The 21068-nt window shown below is 44.2% G+C and overlaps 1 protein-coding gene across 3 annotated transcripts in view; it reads left to right on the top strand.

The window, feature by feature from the left end:
* Positions 1–2619: 2619 nt before the first annotated feature.
* LOC126418656 (tubulin gamma-1 chain) overlaps positions 2620–21068 on the top strand; it is a 66151-nt gene continuing 47702 nt past the window's right edge. The window contains exons 1-3 of one of the 3 annotated variants that reach the window (XM_050085535.1): positions 2620–2887; positions 3151–3263; positions 6012–6120. In XM_050085535.1, coding sequence (XP_049941492.1) covers positions 3187–3263; positions 6012–6120 — 186 coding nt within the window. In that variant the 5' untranslated portion in view covers positions 2620–2887; positions 3151–3186. Of the gene's footprint in view, positions 2888–2987; positions 3073–3150; positions 3264–6011; positions 6121–21068 lie in introns of those variants that run through there. The other 2 variants (XM_050085534.1, XM_050085536.1) reach the window with 2 other exon arrangements.

The raw sequence follows: 21068 nt of genomic DNA, 5'->3' as shown, positions 1-21068 counted from the left end.
CACATGTGTAAAGAAAATTGTCGGCATTCCAGACAGGTCGGCTGGCTAGTGCGTGTTATGTACTGTACGTCTGCGTGCAGCCCTTAGACCCTTACAGTATATACAAATAGTCTCTTGGGATAGTCATCTATTAAGTAAGGAAGTATTTGACTACTCCAAATGACAAATTTTGCATCAGCCCACACGATCTGAGTGAACTAGCTCTAGAATTTGGTTGGTTCTTGAGCGAAATCGTGAAAAAGGGAGTCTCGTTTGTTTGCCCTTTAAGCAGATAGCACAAGAAGTACTAACTGCTCTCTCAAATGAAATTCCAGTAGCCAGGCATTTGCGAAGTGCATTCATAGTTTCAAAATGCAAATGACTTAGTCTTTTAACCCACAAGTCTACACTGTTTGACTGTAGTAGTGATTTTGATCCATAAATTAGATTATTTGGTTGGTCTAGTCGGTACATACCGTTTGCCAATGACGCTCCATCAATCACATTTTTGGATGTGTCGTAGATATGATAACATTCTTTGGTAAATAAAACAAAATGACCTTTTTCTAGTGTTTTACTAACAGGTTGTTGATGTGTGCATACTGAGGCACATACAGTATTTCCTCTGCTTTAATCTTGCCATTCTTTTTGTCTGTGAAAATATACACAAATGATCCTAGATTAGATTACATTAGATTAGTTTTTCGTTCCATAGATCCGTGCTGAGGAGATTCTCGTGGATGTGGAACATGTCATTTTTTTCCTATTCCTTTTACAGGTAAATTATCATTATTTGCTATTACAACTTGCAAGCCTATCGCTGTTTTACATTTAATTTCGTCACATGGATTTTTACACATGTGCGTTGACTCGCCGCAGTCTACATACCAATCTCTCCGTGCATCTTTAGGTGGAGCTGCGTTTGAAAAGAACGTCTGGTAGCTCACTGTCTTGACCAAAGTTTTTCATTCGTTTTAGCTCTTGCTGCGACAGTTTTTCGCCAGATGCCCATATTTGTGTTAGTTGTAGAACCTTCGACCTTTTTGCAACGTAGCATTACTCTTTTTCTTGCTGACAGCGCCCTTGACGATGGTTTATAACAGGTATCGTATATTTCTTGCAGTAGTTAATTTTTTATGTAGTTTCCTATGATTTGCAAGTTTGAATTTTCTAAACTTATAGCTTTATATTCGTCCGGTAACCCTGCAAGCAGAATACACTCAGTCCAATTTAAAATTCAAAGCTCATTTAATTTTTATAAAGTGGAAATTATCTTTGACGCCTATTCTTCGACTAACGAACAGTTTTTTAGTCTGATTGTCAACAGTGTCTTTAGTAAACCTATTCGTAGGAAGAGACCAGAATCTTTGTAGACTTGCTTTACCTTGCCCCACGCTTTCTTAGCTGTGGACGTATCTTGCAAATGAGCATATATTGACGAATGAACGGAGAGTATAATTTTGGCTCTTGCTGTGCAAACTCTAGTGTTTGTATTCTAGATACGTTCGCATACAGAAATAGCACATGCTATAGTTCCTCTTTCCATCCATTTCTTAATCGGAAACAGTGTCTTTGTATTTACAAATCTCATTGTATTAGCTATTACATGGTTCCTGCTGCTAATTTCCCCTATCCAGTGTCGTGGTGTGTGTATATATATATATATATATATATATATATATATATATATATATATATATATTTTACGCTGAATTGTATAGACTGGGCGTATAACCTGTTGGCACAGTAGTTTGCTGACGGTATTTTATTGATACAGTAAGATTTATGTATTATGCAGTCCACAGAATAAATAATAACAGTGTCCATAGCAACACCAAAGATACCTATATACTCAGTCAAAGTTTAGATTCTAAATTCTCTCAGAATTAAATGCATAGTCATTTCATCCACCATTAAATTTATCACGTCTCCGGAATAAAAACAACCAGTAAACCACATCATTCACTTACCTGCGGTTGGTCCAGTTTGACCCATCTATGTTTTGATTTCATGCTACGTTACATGGGGCAAACCTTTTCAAACGCATATTGCCCACCCCAGAAAATAAATGTATAGTTTTAGAGGTTTGTGCATTCTAAAACTGCAAAATATACACACCACTTCAGTAACTGATGAATCTATCACCATAAATGCTACGGTCTTGTTGTTACAACATCTAATTTAGTGTCACTGACTTTGATACTTAAGTCTGAATCAGAGAAGCCGAAGGCTGAATGACGATTCGCACTTATTTCTGCTGACTTATTCCTTTTCTTCAGTTTTGGTTAAAAGATTACCAGTATCCTTATAATTTTGTAATGCTGCAGCTGTTTCTTCATTTTAATGAAGCATTGGTATACCTTCCAAATTTGTTATGTTATGCGCCTTCCATGGAAATATTGGTTGTGCAGCCGTTTTTATGTGGTGTTTCTTTGTGCAACATTTATGAATTGCAGAATGCCAAGGATGAAATATTGTGGAGTCTTCTGAGCTCGCCGGCGTTTTGTTCGCGAAATCGCACCAGTCTCAAAATTACAATACACCCGATGTGTTTATGTGTCGACTATTGTAATGAAACGTAATACGTGTCCTTTAATGTTTCTCGTCAACTATTCAAGTCGGGAAGTATACTGAAACTCATGCATTGCGCAAAATGGCTGGAATACTTAATAAAAGCCAAATGCCTAACTTTTCGTTTTGCGATTTCGTTTTGGCAGAACCGTGATACCAAGGGAATTCATCCAATATACATTTCTGCGTGTGGTAACACTGCTGTCATCAAACTGGAGGGAAATGGGCGGATAGTATTGAAGTAATTGTTTATATTGTAAGCGTGGAAAAAGAATTAATTGTGCCAAAATGCCTTCTGAAATGATCACATTGCAATTGGGACAATGTGGAAATCAAAGTAAGTAATAAGGGTGTTTCTTCTATTGTGTGCTGTGCTAAAGTGTCAGTGAAGTTACTATTAAAAAGAAAAAAAAAAACAGACGCTACTACTTGTCAGTAAGTCATGAAAATTGATTCTGACGGAGGTTGCATGTATTTATGTTAAAGGTATACGAGTGTGTGTTAAGGATACGTAAAGTAATTGTACGTTTACATTATTTCTGCAGTTTTATGCAAACTATTGTAGAGTCTGAAATTTAGTGGTGTATGCGTGTGTTCTAGTTGGTTTTGAATTCTGGAAACGCCTTTGTGCTGAACATGGTATTAGCCCCGAAGGAATTCTGGAACCCTTTGCTACTGAAGGAAACGATAGGAAAGATGTTTTCTTCTACCAGGTAAGCACTTGAAGGCTCAGCTCACGCACACACTACATCTTGTAACAGAACTACTTGTAGTAGCCGCGCGGGATTAGCCGAGCGGTCTTGGGCACGGAAGTCAGGGACTGTGCGGCTAGTCCCGGCGGAGGTTCGAGTCCTCCCTCGGGCGTGTGTGTGTGTGTGTGTGTTTTTGTGTGTGTGTGTGTGTGTGTGTGTGTGTGTGTGTGCGCCCTTAGGATAATTTAGGTTAAGTAATGTGTAAGCTTAGGGACTGATGACCTTAGCAATTAAGTCCCATAAGATTTCACACACATTTGATTTTTTTTTTTTACGTGTTTTTATTAAACTACTGTGCCATGTGCTTCATCAATGTGTTGACTTAGTAAGTAGCCGTAACTGTTTTTTTAGACAGTTAAGATCAGGCAATGAATGTACTTACTGTGGTGTATAATTTTCCTCTGTGTAAGAGGTATGCCATTTGTTGCTAGTTGAGGTCAGGTAGTAGTGCTGAATGAAGGCAAGAGATCAATTTGTGAATCAGTTACTTTTTGGTGGTGTTCTGTGAGAACAGTTTTGTCTGTACTTCTGAAATAATCATCTGTATTGGTAAATGAAATCTTTTGCCTATAGTTTGGCACATTAGGTGCAAATTTCATATTTTACTGTGATAAGTAATATTGATTCTAACTGATATGAAATACAAATTTCTTTTTCGGCTGCAAGTTTAATCATTGCCGACGTGACACCTGTGTCGTCATCCATGTCCAACTGTATAAAAGTATTTTCATGCATTTCACACACCTGTCTACAGCCTTGATGAATACCTGGCGTGCAGTTCAGATGATTGTTTATATACATTTATAGTGTCATTTTTATCTTATGTTTTGAGGCTTTTTATTTTTGATGTGTTAGTCATATTGGGTCTTGTTTCTGTTGGGCAATTGCAACAGTTTAAATTCCCTCCCATGAATTTATTGGCATTTATACATGACACTAGCAGTAAAGCCTGCCGTAATCGGCACTTCACAAGACTGATATGTAATTGAAGAAGAATAATTGTTTTTGAACATCGATAATGTCTTGCGTTGGAGTAGATGAAGTGTAGCTGATTATATCTTCAAAATTAGTCTATAGGCCTAATATACTATTTTATATATTTATTTTTTCAACCTGTTCAATAAGACCTCTAGTTAATTGAACAGGTGAAGGTGCCTTTATCTTATACTTTGAAGGGAATGTCCTCTCAGAAAATGTTAGTCATGGCATAGAGGTATGATGTGAATGCTTACGTCCTATCACCCGTGAAGTGCTTCCAATGTTTATGCTTTGGTTATGTGTCATCCTGCTGTGCAGTGGACCCAGAATGTGGCAACTGTGAACGATCACTCTGTGAATATAGTCTTTGTGAACAACCGCCTTGTGTGTCAGTTGCACTGAAATCCACCCTCCACCTTTGCCAGTTTTACCATTCTTCAAGAAGGAAAAGAAAATACTGAAATTAAATCTATTCCCCAGCCGTCATTTTCTGAGGGAAAAAAAAAATTATGACACTGCCCCCCTCGTGGTGGTTTCTGTGCCATTGTCCTCACTTCGTGCACCTAGTTGGAGCAGCAGCTTCATCTTCCAGCGTCTAACATGACACTTCTCTCTCTCTCTCTCTCTCTCTCTCTCTCTCTCTCTCTCTCTCTCTCTCTTTTTCTCCCCCTCCATCTCTCTGGAACCCTTTCTGTAGTGACTTACAGATCAGAGGCCTGATGCCAATAGCTGAAAGGACTGTGGCCTCATTGTAAGTAGGCTCTTGCAAGAATCCCGGCCACCAGAGGGTGTCAAGGACAAGGAGGAGAATGCAGACAAGGCTAATCTGTTGACCCCGAAGGTGCCAGATCCCCCCACACTGTCAGATTCTGACTCGATGCTCATTGATGTATTTCCTTCCCCATTGGAGGTACGAAGTGATCCAGGTGTGTGGCCGGTCCTCCTGGCCCCTTCATGCATAACCTGCAGTCCTGCAACATGACCATTTGATGGAGATGTCCATAACCTGATCATTCAGTGGAAACTAAAATACCTTATTTCTTCCTCTTCTGGAACTAACTTTGCTCTATAAGAAATGCACTCCACTAATGACTACTTCCAGCCCTGAGAGGTCATCTAGAGGGGTCTGTACATTGGTTCACACAGATCTTATCAGTGAGTAGATTCCCTTTCCTACCATGCTGGTCTGGGTTGAAACAGCAGCAATTGCCATTGGCAAAATTTATTTACCTACAGACAGGCCACTTTACAGTGAGGCGACCACTTCACTCAAACAGCCCCTCCCCATTTTTGTCATACATGGGGATTTCACTGCACAGCGCCCGAAGTGGAAAGGAGGGGGAGGGGGGGGGGACACCACTTCATCTGGTAGGGACCTTGCACTTGATCAGCTTCTTACTGACCCTGATCTGTGTCCCCTCACTAATGGTACTCCTGCCCTCTTCAATGCCACCCACAGAACGTTTTCAGCTATCAACTTAATGAGCTCTTCCCTCAATACTGTGGCTTCACTACGTAGGTCACTTTGTGCCAATCTTTGTGTCAGTGACTACTTGCCAGTGCTCCTGTTGCTTCCTTGCCACTGCCACAAGGGTAGACTACCAGAGGCAACTGGCAGCTGTATGCTTCTGCTTTTACCTTCACCCCCAGTTAGTCATATTGCATACATAAGGCTATGCAAGAAGTCTGCAACGTGAGCACCCACTGGAACATGTATTCCTCTTTTTACAGGTTCCCCCATCGCCAGCCAGTGCCATTGTGGACCAAAGACAGTGCAGTAGCTGTTCAGGATAACAGAAGAACTTTGCAGCGTTTCAGGCAACATCCTTCGCAGACCAAAGTTATTACTTTTGAGCGAGCGACTTTATGCTAAGGTTCACTGTCTAATTAAACACAGTAAGAAGGAATGTTAGGAGTGCTACATCTTCTCCCATGAAATGTGTGCCTCTTCATCCAAGGTGTGGGCCAAGCTTCATAGTCTTCCGGACTGCCAAAGGTCCGTAGCTGTACTTCCTTCATGATGGCTTCTGTACTGATGTGTCAGCTCTAGCTGAGCACATTGCAACCTACTTTATAGCGTCCTCTTCTTACATGACTGCTTCCGGATGCTGAAGTGACGTTGATGGCATCCCTCTCACCTTCACCCCTTGGCATATTGAATTATATAACAAACCTTTCACTGACTTGAAACTGCTTCAAGCTCTTGCATCCTCCCACAATACAGTCCTCGGGCCTGATTCCATTCACAGCGAGATGATGCTACATTTTAATGTTGCTCAAAGACCGCTTCTACTCAGAAGCTTTAACTGTATTTGGCTCAATCTTGTCTTCCTTTAGCAGTGGCAAGACAGCATCATAATTCTGAACCTTGAGCTAGGCAAAAACCGAAGTCCATTGACAGTTATCAGCTGATTAGCCTTGCCAACATGCTCTGTGTATTGCTTGAAAGGATGGTTGCCTACCGATTATGCTGGGTTCCTGAATCTTCGGACAGTTTGACCTCCTATCAGTGTATTTTCCAGAAGGGACTGTCCCCAACCAACCAAGTGTTTAGATTGGAAACAGCAATCCAACAGGCTTTTTCTCAATGCCAACACCTTATTGATCTGTTTTGGCATAATGAATATGACACCGCCCGGGACTGTCACATTTTACTTATTCACCATGATTGGTACTGTCGATTTTCTCTACCAATTTTTGTTCACCAGTTTTTATCCTACTGCTTGTGCCAGGTTCGAGTTGGTACTTCACTCAGCTCTCCATAACACACAGAAAAGGGTGCCGTGCAGAGCTCTGTGCTGAAAGTCGCACTCTTCATCATTGCCATCAATGGGCTAGGGGACTCCCTCGGGCCACTGGCCATCCCTGCACTATATGTCGGTGACTTCCTCATTTGATGCATTTCCACTCCGTAACCTTGACTGAATGCCAGCTCTAAAGTGCCATGTGACAGGCCTCTGCTTTGGACACGTTCCCATTGTTTCCCATCTTCTCCAATACAGACCATCCCAACTGCAGCTGTATTTGAGTACCCAGAGTTTGTACGTTTTTGCGCAGTCCTGCATTTTGGGACTCCTCTTTGACAAAAAGCAGACTTGGTGGCTCCATATTTGACATTTATGACTAGCTTAATGTGAAAGCTTAATGCTCCCTGCTTCCTTGTTCACACTTCTTTGGGTGCAAATCGGAGTACTCTCTTTATCTACTGGGCTCTTGTCCAATCCCACTTCCACTACCATTGTCAGGTTTATGACTCGGCAGTGCTTTCAGCTTTGAAATTGTCAGATTCAGTTCATAATTGTGGAGTTTGACTGGCCACTGGTACCTTCTGGACTAGTCAGGAAGACAGCCCTCTTGCCAAAGTGGTGATCATCATCTTCAGTTCAGAGGGTACCAACTACTGCTCACCTATGCAGTCGCCATTTGACAGTTACCTGATAATTGGACACTCTCCCTGTTTTCTTGCGTACACCCTGGAGTTGCTACCTGGCTACGAATTAGGTCTGGTATATCTCACAGTTGCCCCCCATGATCCATTGTCATCTGTACCTTTGTTTTTCAGCACTGTCAGTGTGCTACCGCCTTTTACACTGGTTATGCTTTTAAAACTTCCACAGATGAGGAACACCATTCATTGCAGGGAACCTGTAGTATTTTATGGTGGAGCTGATTGTCATTAATAGAACCCTCTGTTTTATTAAGTGTGCCACCCTTGACTGCATTTCAGTGTGTAATGAGACAGTGAACTGTCTTCAGACCATTCATCCATGTTACTCCTGTCACCCTGTACTACCTACCATTCATGGCCTTCTCTCTGGATCTAATCATACTGTATGCTCTGTTGTATTTCTCTGGTTCCCAATTCATGTGGGTATCCCAGGGAATAGATGGCAGGCCATTTGGCTAGCGAAACGAATACTCACCCCATATTAGCTTTCATCCTTTGCAGGTGCAACTAAGGTGTCTGTTCACTTGTAGATGGAACAACATGGTGGGCTACAGTCCCATCTAATAATGTCCACAGTATGAAGGAGACTACTGCTGTCACTCCCAGAAAGAATCCACTGTTGTATACTGCATTTGTGTTGGCCATATCAGACTGACCTATGGTTGAAATTTATGGTACTGAGCCACTCCCACATTGTGTTTGTTGAGCCTTACTGACAGTTGCTCTTATCCTGACGGAATGCCTGCTCCTTCTGGCTTTCCATGCTAAGTATGGTCATCAAATTCTTTGCCTCTCATGTTGCCAGATGACTCGCGGACAATTTTACAGTTCTCTCAGTGAAAGTGACCTTTATTCTCAAACATAACGTTTTAACCTACCTTCGGGGCAGGATAATTGGGATAGGAGCCTTTCCTGCTGCGTGATGGGTTGGGGGACTCTCAACACTGCCTCTTTTGCCTGTTGCCTGTGTCATCCCTCTTTTCCTCTGTTTTAATTGCTTTTACGAGGTTTGCCTCTTTTTTTCTGTTGCACCCTTTTTCCTGTTTTAGGAGTTGCTCTCTGTTAATTAATTGGTGCTATGCTCGTCTTTAATACTGTGCCCCTAATTGGTCGTGTCAGTAGAGCTTTAGGGGTCCTGCCCCTTTCGCATGCGGAGTCCTGGCGGATGCCCATGTGCTCCCTTAACTATTTCTCTCATCTTGTTGTATTATTGACAGCCCAACTGATGTCAGTTACATTTTCAGCCTTTTCCCTTTGAGTCTTCTGGGTCTTTAGGTTAGAAGGCATCCTTTGTTTTGCAGCTGTCTTTGCCCTCAGGCGCATTGGCCTGGTGTTAGGTGTGAGAGGGGTCTTTCTTGACACAGATGAGCTCTGGGATACCACATGTCTGCTCTAACCTATGTACCTATCTAATCCATGTTCTTATACATACATTGTTTTTCAACTCTTGCATCAATATTTCCTTCACTGCCCCATTTTTATCACACATACTTTCCTCATCTGAGCACATTCCTGGTGGACATTCCTATCTCCAGATGAATGAATCCTTGCCAGAGGGACTAATGACCTCGCTGTTTCATCTCGTACCCCAAATGACCATCCAACCATCAAACTTTGCAGAGGATTCATAACATGTGATTATTGATTACCAATTCAAGCTCTGATCAATATGCATACCCAGAAATTTTGAACTATCGGTTCTACAAATATACTGCAGCTTCCCAAGGTAAACTGCACAACTGCTGTGCCAAATATGGGCTTGGAGCATAGGCAGACACTTGTTGCAGTTGATGTAGTGGCATGAAACAGCAAAAGTGCAAGTTAATGCACAAACGGGTTATTCATTCACTATAAAAAGACATATCATAGTGGTTTCTGTGGCGCCTCTTTCATAATTTAACACTGAATTTGGATATTAACATTTTTAATAATGATTAATTTTAGGTAAATAATTTTGGTGATCAAAGTATTTCAGTATTGTCAAAGGCAGCATATAATTTGGAGCTAGTAGTTGTGCAACTTGTCCATTTTATCGCAACTAGTAGATCAACATAGTGATGGCAAGCTGGGGACTAGTGTGTTAACACAAGGGGAAATTTTGAAAAAATTGTCAGTTTTTTACATAGTGTAGCTCAAAGAATAAGAGTCGTAAGCTCATGTATTGCTCACCATCTTTTAGCAGAGCCTTTCAGAACAGTTTGATGTATGAACCACAGATTTTGGTCTCTCAATTTTTTCTGAATTGTATTTTGTATTGCAAGTGAAATAAAGCACAATACCTGTTTCAGTTGAAATAATGCTTGTTTCTCTACTTACCCTGAGTTACACTACTGCATCCTAGGTCCGTATTCCTTGTTTCTGATGTTTCATTTTTCCTTTTTCTAGTATTACTTCTTTTTCTTGCCCCTTTGGTAGATTCTGGCAGTTTCCGGTGATTAATTGTGGCAGTGTGGTATTGGTGTGCAAGACTCACACTCCCCCTTGGCTGTCGAACTTACTTGGAGTTACTTCGCCGATCTTCTTTCAGGATAGTTGGCTGAGATATTCTACCCAGCTTCTTCTCTGAAGAATAGATGCTACACTGGAGGAATATATTCTTAAATAACTCGTACACTCGAGAGTACTTTGAATTCAATCTCGCTATATTTCATAACATGCAACAGTTTTCATACACTAAACATTTCCCATAAGCTCGACACCTTCCGATCTGACAGAACCTATTACAGTCATCTATAAGACAAATGTCCCGACTTTACAGCAGTAAATGAGAGAGTGAATGAATAAGTATCTTCTTTTCTTTCAGCAACCTTCAAATGTTTGCACCAATAATGTTTTATATCTCACAGAATACGATGAATTTACTCCATGGGCAGGATGTGTAACTTCTTAGGCAGGCTCGGTGACTAACTGTTCACGCCATCGTACGTCCGATACATGTCCGTCCTGTACACTCATAATTGTGGGGCAGTAGACATGTTCTGCTTTACCACACTTATCCCTAAAATAACGTGTGTTCGAGACGGTGGAATTAAGAGTGTCTCTAGAACTTACCCTGAACTCTCGAGGCACTACAGGGTTCCAACACTGATTTCTCTTCTGAGAATTCTCTGCAGTTGATGACAAAGATCTGTGTGTATTAGTCCAGCAGGCACTTCCATCAATTCCATAACCTTAAACCTTGACACTGCACCATCATTGGAACATAGCAGAGCATCCATCACACCTATTTTCAAGCATTTGGTGCTGCCAGAACAAGTTTTGGTATCCAGTTCTGTATGCAGTAGTTAACTTTCTTTGTTCAGAAAACTACAGATAACAAAAATTAAAAACTCGATTTTTTTGACAGTTACTCATTTTGTAGAGGCTGGGAATAGATGAACTATCCAGTTAGTAGTGGAACTGGGTTGCCAGTGGTCAGGAAGCCAGTAACTCACTAACCTGGACAGGGGTGCAGTGGAGTGGCAGGTAGGTTTGTCTTTGTTGTCTGATGATTTGTCATGAAAGCAGCATTGTTAAACATCCATTTTATTGCTTAGCAAACTCCAACAGTTTTTCGATGGGGTGTGTTTCCTACCAGTGGCCCACCCAATCCACTGGTAGGGGGAAATGTAGAGGTCGAAGGGTCCATTGCGGTCCCACGAGCAGCTAGGGAACTAAAGGTCCGCTCAGACAGAGACCCACGTGCCTGAGTAAGCCTTATACAACTAGGGTGCGGCAGGTGCCCCAGAGGTTGCCCACTTGCGACTGTTCCACCCCAACAGCCATGCATCTCATAGGTGCGGAGCACACCATAAGATTGAGGGGTTTTTATAGAGGTTGGCCTTAAAATCCAGGCGGTCAAGCCAAGATTACCATTCCCCGCAGCACACAACATTCCACCGCCGCGCCATACGGTCGTCGCTGAAGCATGTCCGGGGGTTACGGTGACAGGAGACTGGCGGTGCAGACCAGTCCCCAGCTCAGGACCCCGGGGTCGCCAAGCCCGTACTCAGCAAATGGGGGGAGTGGGTTACAGTTTGAGCCCAGGTTATACAACTGCTCAGACACCTTCGCCTGTGCGCCAATCTCTGTTTTCTGCAAAGCATGAGCTGTATTCAGCTAGCGAAGAGGTGCTTAGGTAGGCAAGTGGTCTGTTGCCACCAAAAGTGTCCAGTGTTGCGTGGCCAGGGAACCAATCAAGTCAGTGAGTCACTAAGACTGCTGACTCGAAGATCATACAGTGGCTCATGCCTGCATCCATACAGACTAGGTGCGGCCACACAGCTCAGGGCAGGGTATGCCGAAGCCCACGGAATCGCACCAAGGACACAGTGTGGATAGGACGGTTCACAGCAGCAGTGTCCACTCATTTAAACGGAAGCAGCGGGGTTCTTACGTTTGCCAGTACGACCATAATTCCCAACCCAATGCGCTGTTTTAACTGTCAGCGCTTTGGGCATACTACGTTGGGGTGCAATGGGATAGCCACTTGCGGTAAATGTGGTCAGCCTGCCCATGAAGGAGCCGATTGTTCATCACCTGTGAAGTGCGTGAATTGCTCTGGGAGTCACCCTGCCTGGAGCCGGGTCTGCCCCATCTATCTCGAAGAACGGAAGATACAGGAGATCAAAACATCTAAGCGCATCCCCTATGGTGAGGCCAAGAAGCTCTTTAAGGCCATGCAACCTCCTGTGTTTACGACATCTTTCGCTTCCACTCTGAAAAAACCGGTACAAATGGCCACTGTTGCTACGTAAACGGAGGTTGCTAGTGTTAGCACTAATACCTGCGTTTGCCAGTGCACTTGTGCTGCTGCGGTTGTTTTGAAACCTGCGGCTCTCTCCGCAACGTCGGACAAGGCCGTGGTTGCTGACATTGGGGTACTTCCTACCTCTTCTCCTATGGCACCTTCTGCCCAGGCGAGTAAAGCTCCAACTGCTGACAAGGCTCTACATTCTAAGCCCCCCAAGACAAAGACGCCGAAGGCGAAGGTTTTGCCACCTGAGGAGACTGGTCAGGGTCGGTCCGATGACGAGGCCATCGTACTGTCTGACATCTCCCGTGGGTTGTCATCGGAGCTGATGGACATTGATGTCGACCAGGGGCGATCTTCTCGCTCCAGGAATAAATCTCCGGCCAGTACGGGCTTTCCTCCAAAACACAGAGGCAGGGTGAAAGTTCAGCCACCCTGATCACTGGCTCCCATATTACAGTGGAACCTGAATGGGTTCAGGACGCATATGGCCGAATTACAACTCCTTGTACGAGAGTGCCCTTTGTGCTTATGTCTCCAGGAGACACATTTTCGGGCCACTGATGCTCCTTCTTTACGGAGCTATACCGTATATCGGAAAGATGATCTGACAGGGGAAAGGGCAAAGGGTGGTGTTGCGGTTTTTGTCCGTGACATGCACCCCTCATCTGAGCTCCCTCTCGTTACAGACTTGCAAGCAGTTGCAGTTGACCTTCTTGTGGGTCAGAGGCTCACAGTCTGTTCACTTTACTTACCACCTCAGGATGCGCTAGACTCTGAGGCTCTCACAGACCTTATTAGCCAACTCCCCCGCCCCTTTCTTCTTCTTCTGGGGGACTTCAATGCTCATAATGTCTTATGGGGCTCTTCGACTACTTGCCCCAGGGGTCTCATTCTGGAAAACCTCATGATGTCTGAAGAACTGTGCATCCCACTCATTTCTGTACTGCTTCTGGGTCGTCATCAGCTATTGACCTTTCCTTTTGCTCTCCAGCACTCGCGGATTCTGCCCTGTGGGAGGTTGCTGCTGACCTCCATTCTAGTGACCACTTCCCCCTTTGGATTCGCCTCCTGGATGAGGCTATGGCATTACCAGTGCCGCTCCGGTGGCACCTCTGCAGAGCTGACTGGCCACTTTTCAGCCAACTGGCTGTTTTGGAACACCGTGCCAGCGTCCACGAATGGGTAGACCATGTTACAGCCGTGATCTCCCATGCTGCTGAATTGTCAATCCCACGATCATCCGGTCTTTCCAAGAGGCGTCCTGTCCCTTGGTGGACCACTGAGTGCCGCTCAGCCATCCGAGCCCGCCGTGCAGCTCTGAGCCGCTTCAAGTGCCGTCCCTCAGCTGACAATCTTGCGGCCTTTCGGGTGGCAAGGGCCAAAGCGCGGCGAGTGATTAAAGAGAGCAAACGACGGTCATGGCAATCGTTCTTGAACTCCATCTCCCGCTCCACTAGTTCTACGAAAGTATGGGAAGCCATCAGGAGGATTTCCGGGAAACTCGGCCAGCTACCTGTCACAGCATTGCTGCATCAGGGAAGTCTTCTCATGGCGCCGAGAGACATTGCCCAGACACTGGCCATGTATTTTGCGGCATCTACCGCCACTGTTAACTGTGATCCAGATTTCTGCCGCTACCGCACTGCCATCAAGAGGGGTCACTTGGACTTCCGGTCTCCAAATTCTGAACCCTACAATTGCCCCTTCACAATGTGGGAACTGGATTCGGCGCTGTCTGTGGCTCATGATACTGCGCCTGGGCATGATCAAATCCGGTACAGCATGCTGCAGCACTTGTTACTGCCTTCCAAGGAAGTTCTCCTGAATTGTTTTAATATGATATGGTTATCCGGCACGTACCCTGACTCGTGGAGGGAGGCGATTTTGATTCCCCTCCTCAAACCGGGGAAGGACCAAACGCATCCCAGTAGTTATCGGAGTATTGCTTTGACGAGCTGCTTCGGGAAGACGTTGGAACGCATGGTCAACCGTCGCCTGGTTTGGCTGCTCGAGACCAGGCAGCTCCTTAGCCCCTCTCAGTGTGGCTTTCAGAGATGTCGTTCCACTATAGACAACTTGACCCTGCTTGAGGCGGCCATCCAGCAGGCCTTCCTACGTACCCAGCATTGTCTAGGTGTATTCTTTGATATTAATAAGGCGTATGACACTACTTGGCGCCGCCTTATCCTCAATCAACTCCATCAGTGGGGCTTTCGTGGCCATCTCCCCACCTTCATTCGGTCCTTTCTTTCCCACCGCCTCTTTCGATATCGGGTTGGTACTGTGTTTTCTGATTTGTACGTGCAGTAGAATGGTGTTCCTCAGGGAAGCGTTTTAAGTGGCACCCTCTTTGCCGTCGCCATTAACAGTATTGCGTCCACTATCCGGAGTCCTGCCCAATGCTCCTTGTTTGTGGACGATTTTGCTGTTTTCTGTTCTTCCTCTAGTCTTTTCACTGCTAGTCGGCAGTTGCAGCTTACGATAAAGCGATTAGAGGCATGGACTGCGCAGACGGGTTTTACCTTTTCTGCAGACAAATGTGTGTGTGTTCATTTTAATCGTTCTCGACGTCTTTTTACCTCCCCTGAATTGCGTCTGAGGGACACCATTCTTCCTTTTAGAGACACTGTGAGGTTCCTGGGCCTCACTTTTGATTCCAAGTTGTCGTGGTTGCCTCACCTTAAAGACCTCAAGGTGCGGGCCCTGAAGGCACTGAATATTTTGAAGTGTCTGAGCCATCGGTCCTGGGGAGCAGATTGGGCGCGTCTGCTGCAATGTTATAGGGCTTTCGTCCGATCGCGTCTTGACTATGGTTGCACCGTATATGGGTCAGCAAGGCCTTTGTATCTGAAGATTCTTGACGCAGTACACCATGAGGGTATCAGGCTGACCACTGGTGCCTTCCGTACCAGTCACATCCCCAGCCTGTGTGCTGAGGCAGGGGAACCGCCGCTCGCCATCCGGCGGAAACTACTCATGGTGCGACGGGTGTGTCAATTTCTTGCCTGTCCTACCTCCCCTGCGTATCCTACCATTGCCCGACCGCCTATGGAACGTCTCTTTTCCAGTCGTCCCAGGGCAACGAGACCATTTGGGATTCGTGCCAAGCATTTGCTTGAGTCCCTTGGTGTGGAGCATGTAGCCCCCCAACGACAAGGTTTTACCCGCCTGCCTCCCTGGTTGCTCCAGAGGCCCAGTGTCCTTTTAGACTTGTCGGAGTACCGGAGGAGCTGCACTCCTGCGTTTGTTTTTACCTCCTTATTTTCCGATATTTTACACCAGCATCCCGACCATGTACCAGTATTTACGGATGGCTCTTAACAGGGGGACTCTGTTGGTTGTGCTGTTGTTTTCCCTGATCGCGTCGTCAAGTTAAGACTTCCTGCGGCGTTTACCATCTTTGATGCCAAATTGTTTGCGATCTTGCGGGCTTTGGAGCAGATGAGATGTGTTCCCAGTCTTAAGTTCCTCATCTGTTCTGACTCCCTGAGTGCCCTTCAGACCATGCAACACTTGTACCCAGCGGATACGGTCGTCCAGAACATCCATGATGCCCTACTCCACCTGCAACAGCAGGGGAAGGAGGTTTCTTTCTGCTGGGTGCCGGGGCACGTGGGTATTAGGGGAAACGAACTGGCGGATGTGGCTGTCAAAGATGCATGTTCCCTCCCTCACGTTGTTGAATGTGCTGTTCCCCTCCATGCTGTTACCTCCCTTTTGCGTTTTCGTGTTATGCGTCAATGGGAAGAGGAGTGGCTGGCAGTCGGTGACAATAAGCTGCGTCTGGTCAAGGCCACCACACGGCCATGGCGTACGTCCTACCCGTCATGCAGGCGGGATGAGGTTCTCCTCACTCGCCTCCGAATCGGGCACAGTCCCTTAACACATAGTTTTTTACTCCGGCGGGAGGACCCCCCAATCTGCAGTGCTTGTGGCGTCCAGATTACTATCCGTCACATTTTACTTGACTGTCTTTTATTCTCTGACCAGAGGGCGGTGGTTTCCTTGCCACTGGATTTACCCTCTATTTTGCAAGACGACGCAACGACTGTGGTTAAGGTCTTACGGTTTTGTGTCCTGTCCAATTTGTTGCCTCGGATTTTAGGGAGAGGGTTTTAATGTGCTGCTGGGTGACTGGCTCACCCAGATTTTAGGTAAGAGGTCCGCCAGTCACTATTACCTCCTTCCTCCCCTTCGGTTTCTGTTCTCTCTTCCTTGTGTTTCCTTTCCTTTTTTTGTGCGTTTCTTCTCCTCTTGTTTTGCTTCTGTCTGTGAGAATGTGGAACTGCGTCAGGTCTGTGTCTTTTAGCCGTTCTCCTTGTTTGCTGTCCGTCTTAGTCCCTTCACTGCCTCTGTTCCTGTTTTTATGCATTTGGGCGCTAATGACCACGCTGTTTAGCGCCCGTAATCCTCAAACACACACACACACACACACACACACACACACACACACACACACACACACACTGTAACCCACTAGGGTAGGAGACTGGTAGTGACTAGAAGTGAGCCTACTGGAAGTCCAGTGGTGGCAGCTTGACTCATGCTGACTTGAAGACTGGTGTCGATCTCTACTCAAAGCTGGCAGCTATCAGACTACATACATCTGTCTACAGATAAGTAGTGTTTATATGGGCTTGGCTCATCTCTGTTTTGCCGATGCATCAATTGCCGTCATGTAAGCCACAACAGAGCCACAGCTTCTTTGTGTGGCAACCACGTCACCAGAGCCACAGTGGCTGTGCGTTTCTACTGAGTTGCTGGTATTAAGACTCTGACCTTCCTACTGGGCCGGGATATGTGCTAACTGCCCCAACATTGCAGAGACGTTACTTCCTAGATCAGTAAGTAGCCCCTGATGTAACCACCCGCAGCTGGCCCCAATGCGATGCACTTCCATAGTCCTCATGCTTTAAATGTGGCAGCATTTTTATTATACTTGTCCACACCAAATAGAATAGCTATGGCATAACAGTTTATTTGAAGCTATTGGTAACATAAAAGGAAGCAGTATGATTTAACTGCTGGAAAGTAATTTGATCTAACTGCAGTGTCATTATTATTAAGGAAAAAGTAATATCTTGATGTTGTGGTTTTCTAATAGTAATTTGTGCCATATTATGCTGCTGTTAGGTTTTGGAATCAAGAGATCATTACAGTTCTATAATATTAATCTTTTTATTGTTATGTATTAAAAGTATTGCGTGGAGTTCTTTTAGACATGTATCCTTCTAGGTATTACAGTTCGAAAATGTTGTTGCAGCGTCCTTCCAACTTCTGTAAAACACTTGTTAGGTATCAGTGCTTGAAGCACTGATAATGATATTTTCTTCAGCCATTCGTCATTATGTTGTGAATGGTAACATAATGTGGGTCGAGGGCTCTAACTTTTTTTATTAGAACTTACGTTATTGGTTTATGATGTGTGGTTTTATGATGATATTCTCATAACAAACAGTAACTTTGCTTTCATAGTGATTAACTTTGTCTTGTTTTTCTGTGAATAATTGATAATGCAAACAGCATAAAATTTCTATGGTAATGTTTAACTCTGGAACCTGAAAATGAATGTCATTTCTGTATTCTCTGATATAATGTGAAGTTGGTAACAACCTCTCACAAGGGAACCTCCCCATCGCACCCCCCTCAGATTTAGTTATAAGTTGGCACAGTGGATAGGCCTTGAAGAACTGAACACAGATCAATCGAGAAAACAGGAAGAAGTTGTGTGGAACTACGAAAAAAATAAGCAAAATATACAAACTGAGTAGTCGTTGCGCAAGATAGGCAACATTAAGGATACTCTGAGCTCAGGAGTGCTGTGGTCCCGTGGTTAGCGTGAGCAGCTGCGGAACATGAGGTCCTTGGTTCAAGTCTTCCATCGACTGGAAAATTTATTTTCGCAAAGTTATGATCTGTCCGTTCGTTCATTGACGTTTCTGTTCACTGTAATAAGTTTAGTGTCTGTGTTTTGCGACCGCACCGCAAAACCGTGCGATTAGTAGACGAAAGGACATGCCTCTCCAATGGGAATCGAAAACATTTGATCGCAAGGTCATAGGTCAACCGATTCCGCCACAGGAAAACACGTCTGATATATAACTATACGACACTGGTAACGGCATGTGCGTCACATGACAGGAATATGTTGTCGACCCACCTAACTTGTACACTTGGCGAATGGGTTTTACCTTGCCCAATTTAGGTTTTCTTGTGGATGTGATAATCACTCCCAAAAAAGGGATGAAAACATAAAGAGTGTGTCACATAAACTGCAACAAATGAATGCAACAGTTTCACAGCTTTGAATAGTGGTAGGTATAACAGATGTAAGATTTAAAGAAGAATAAGTAAAGACAGTTGTGTTACTGCACTTGTTCTGTAAACTTTTTTATTCAATACTGCCATTGTATGTATAATGTAATTATGAAATCCATGCTCAAACAATCCAGGATGGAATGTAACAACAGTGTGGCTTCAGTTGCCTGAGACTTTCGATGAAGGCCTTGCTGGCTGAAAGCCTATTTGTGACAGTCTTTTTGTTGTGCCTATCTGCAACTCGGCATCTCCACTCTATGGTGATAAGCAACTTTCCTTTCATAGTATTATTATAAAGTCCATGAAACATTTAAAAGAAGCAGTGTAGACAGATGGCCAGAAAAGCACAATAAATGTAACAGTATGTGACAGACAAACTCTGAAAGTGTTTATGAATGTTCTGTGCATTGATACTTTGTCAAAACTGCTGTGATTCAGTGTTGCACGTCTACGAGGTTCTGGGGTAGAGGTGGAACATACACACTGTCCTTGATGTAACCCCCCAAGAAAGGCATCAGGTCTGGTGATTGTGGTGGCAACTCGAGTAACTCCAAGTCAGTGGTCGCAACACTACCTGTCTACAGCATTCAGGTTATGTCATACACAATTGTGGAGATGTGGAGGAGCATTCCCCCCTCTCAGTTTCATGTTGTGGCCTGAGCCACAATTGCAGCATGTTGAGATATGGGATAGTATTTACAGTTCTCAGTGAAGGAGGGGGGTCCATAGACTATCTTCTTGGACACAGTGCAGGGCATGTTAACTTCCTTGGAATCTCAGATGTGTTACACAGTTGCATGTGGATTTTCTGTGCTTGTGTGTGTGTGTGTGTGTGTGTGTGTGTGTGTGTGTGTGTGTTCTCAGTTGACAGTTGACATTTCCCAAAACATGAAAAAAAAAATGCCTTTGTGGATTAATTTGCTTGCAAAGTTGTCATTTTCAATATAGTTCTACATATCAGTGTAGGTGGTATGATTTGCTGTCATGGCTTATGGCTTGCAGGAGCTGTGATTTGTGTGGCTTCAATCTTAATCGCTAACGATGGATTTTCCAAATTGTTGACTAAGGGATGTTCAGTTCTCCACTAGATCAGTAGGTACATTCGGCAAAACAAAACTGCCTACATGTCTTGATACCCTCAATTAACTTTGGCTGTGTACAGCTTGTACCATTGGGAACACAACACACACGGGCAGTGGTGGCAGCCAGCACCACGTGTAACTTTTAGCGGTGTATTTGTTCCCTTCTTATGGTAATGATTACCTGTAGATCTTTTAGAGTTTCTGTGATAGCATATGAATACTGCATATATACACACTATAAAGTCTATAACACTTGACTTTGTCTGTTCAAAATTCTCTTCTATATGTTAGAAGAGTAATAAGTGTGTAGTCGAGGTATGCCGAACATGGCAGCGTACTGCGACACAGATGAGTATATGACAAACGGCCATTTGCAGTCAGGGTGCTTCAGCATATGCAGGCTATGAGAGAGAATGGGTAGCTTTGAGGGTTGAAGTAATGAAGGCAGCAGGTAAAAAGACGAGGGCTAGTAGAACTGCTTGGGTAACAGAAGAAACATTGAATTTAATTGATGGAAGGAGAAAATATAAAAATGCAGTAAATGAAGCAGGCAAAGAGGAATACAAACGTCTCAAAAATGAGATTGACAGGAAGTGCAAAATGGCTAAGCAGGAATGGCTAGAGGACAAATGTAAGGATGTAGAGGCTTATCTCACTAGGGGTAAGATAGATACTGCCTACAGGAAAATTAAAGAGACCTTTGGTGAAAGGAGAACCACTTGCATGAATATCAAGAGCTTTGATGGAAACTCAGTTCTAAGCAAAGAAAGGAAAGCAGAAAGGTGGAAGGAGTATATAGAGGGTCTATACAAGGGCGATGTTCTTGAGGACAATATTATAGAAATGGAAGAGGATGTAGATGAAGATGAAATGGGAGATATGATACTGCGTGAAGAGTTTGACAGAGCACTGAAAGATCTGAGTCGAAACAAGGCCCCGGGAGTAGACAACATTCCATTAGAACTACTGACAGCTTTGGGAGAGCCAGTCCTGACAAAACTCTACCATCTGGTGAGTAAGATGTATGAGACAGGTGAAATACCCTCAGATTTCAAGAAGAATATAATAATTCCAATCCTAAAGAAAGAAGGTGTTGTCAGATGTGAAAATTACCGAACAATCAGTTTGTAAGCCACAGCTGCAAAATACTAATGCGAATTCTTTACAGACGAATGGAAAAACTAGTAGAAGCCGACCTTGGGGAA

Source organism: Schistocerca serialis, chromosome 9 (genome assembly GCF_023864345.2).
Source record: "Schistocerca serialis cubense isolate TAMUIC-IGC-003099 chromosome 9, iqSchSeri2.2, whole genome shotgun sequence".
Lineage (NCBI taxonomy): Eukaryota > Metazoa > Arthropoda > Insecta > Orthoptera > Acrididae > Schistocerca > Schistocerca serialis.
Note: the sequence above shows the minus strand (reverse complement) of the source record. Positions and strands in the feature narration are given on the sequence as shown.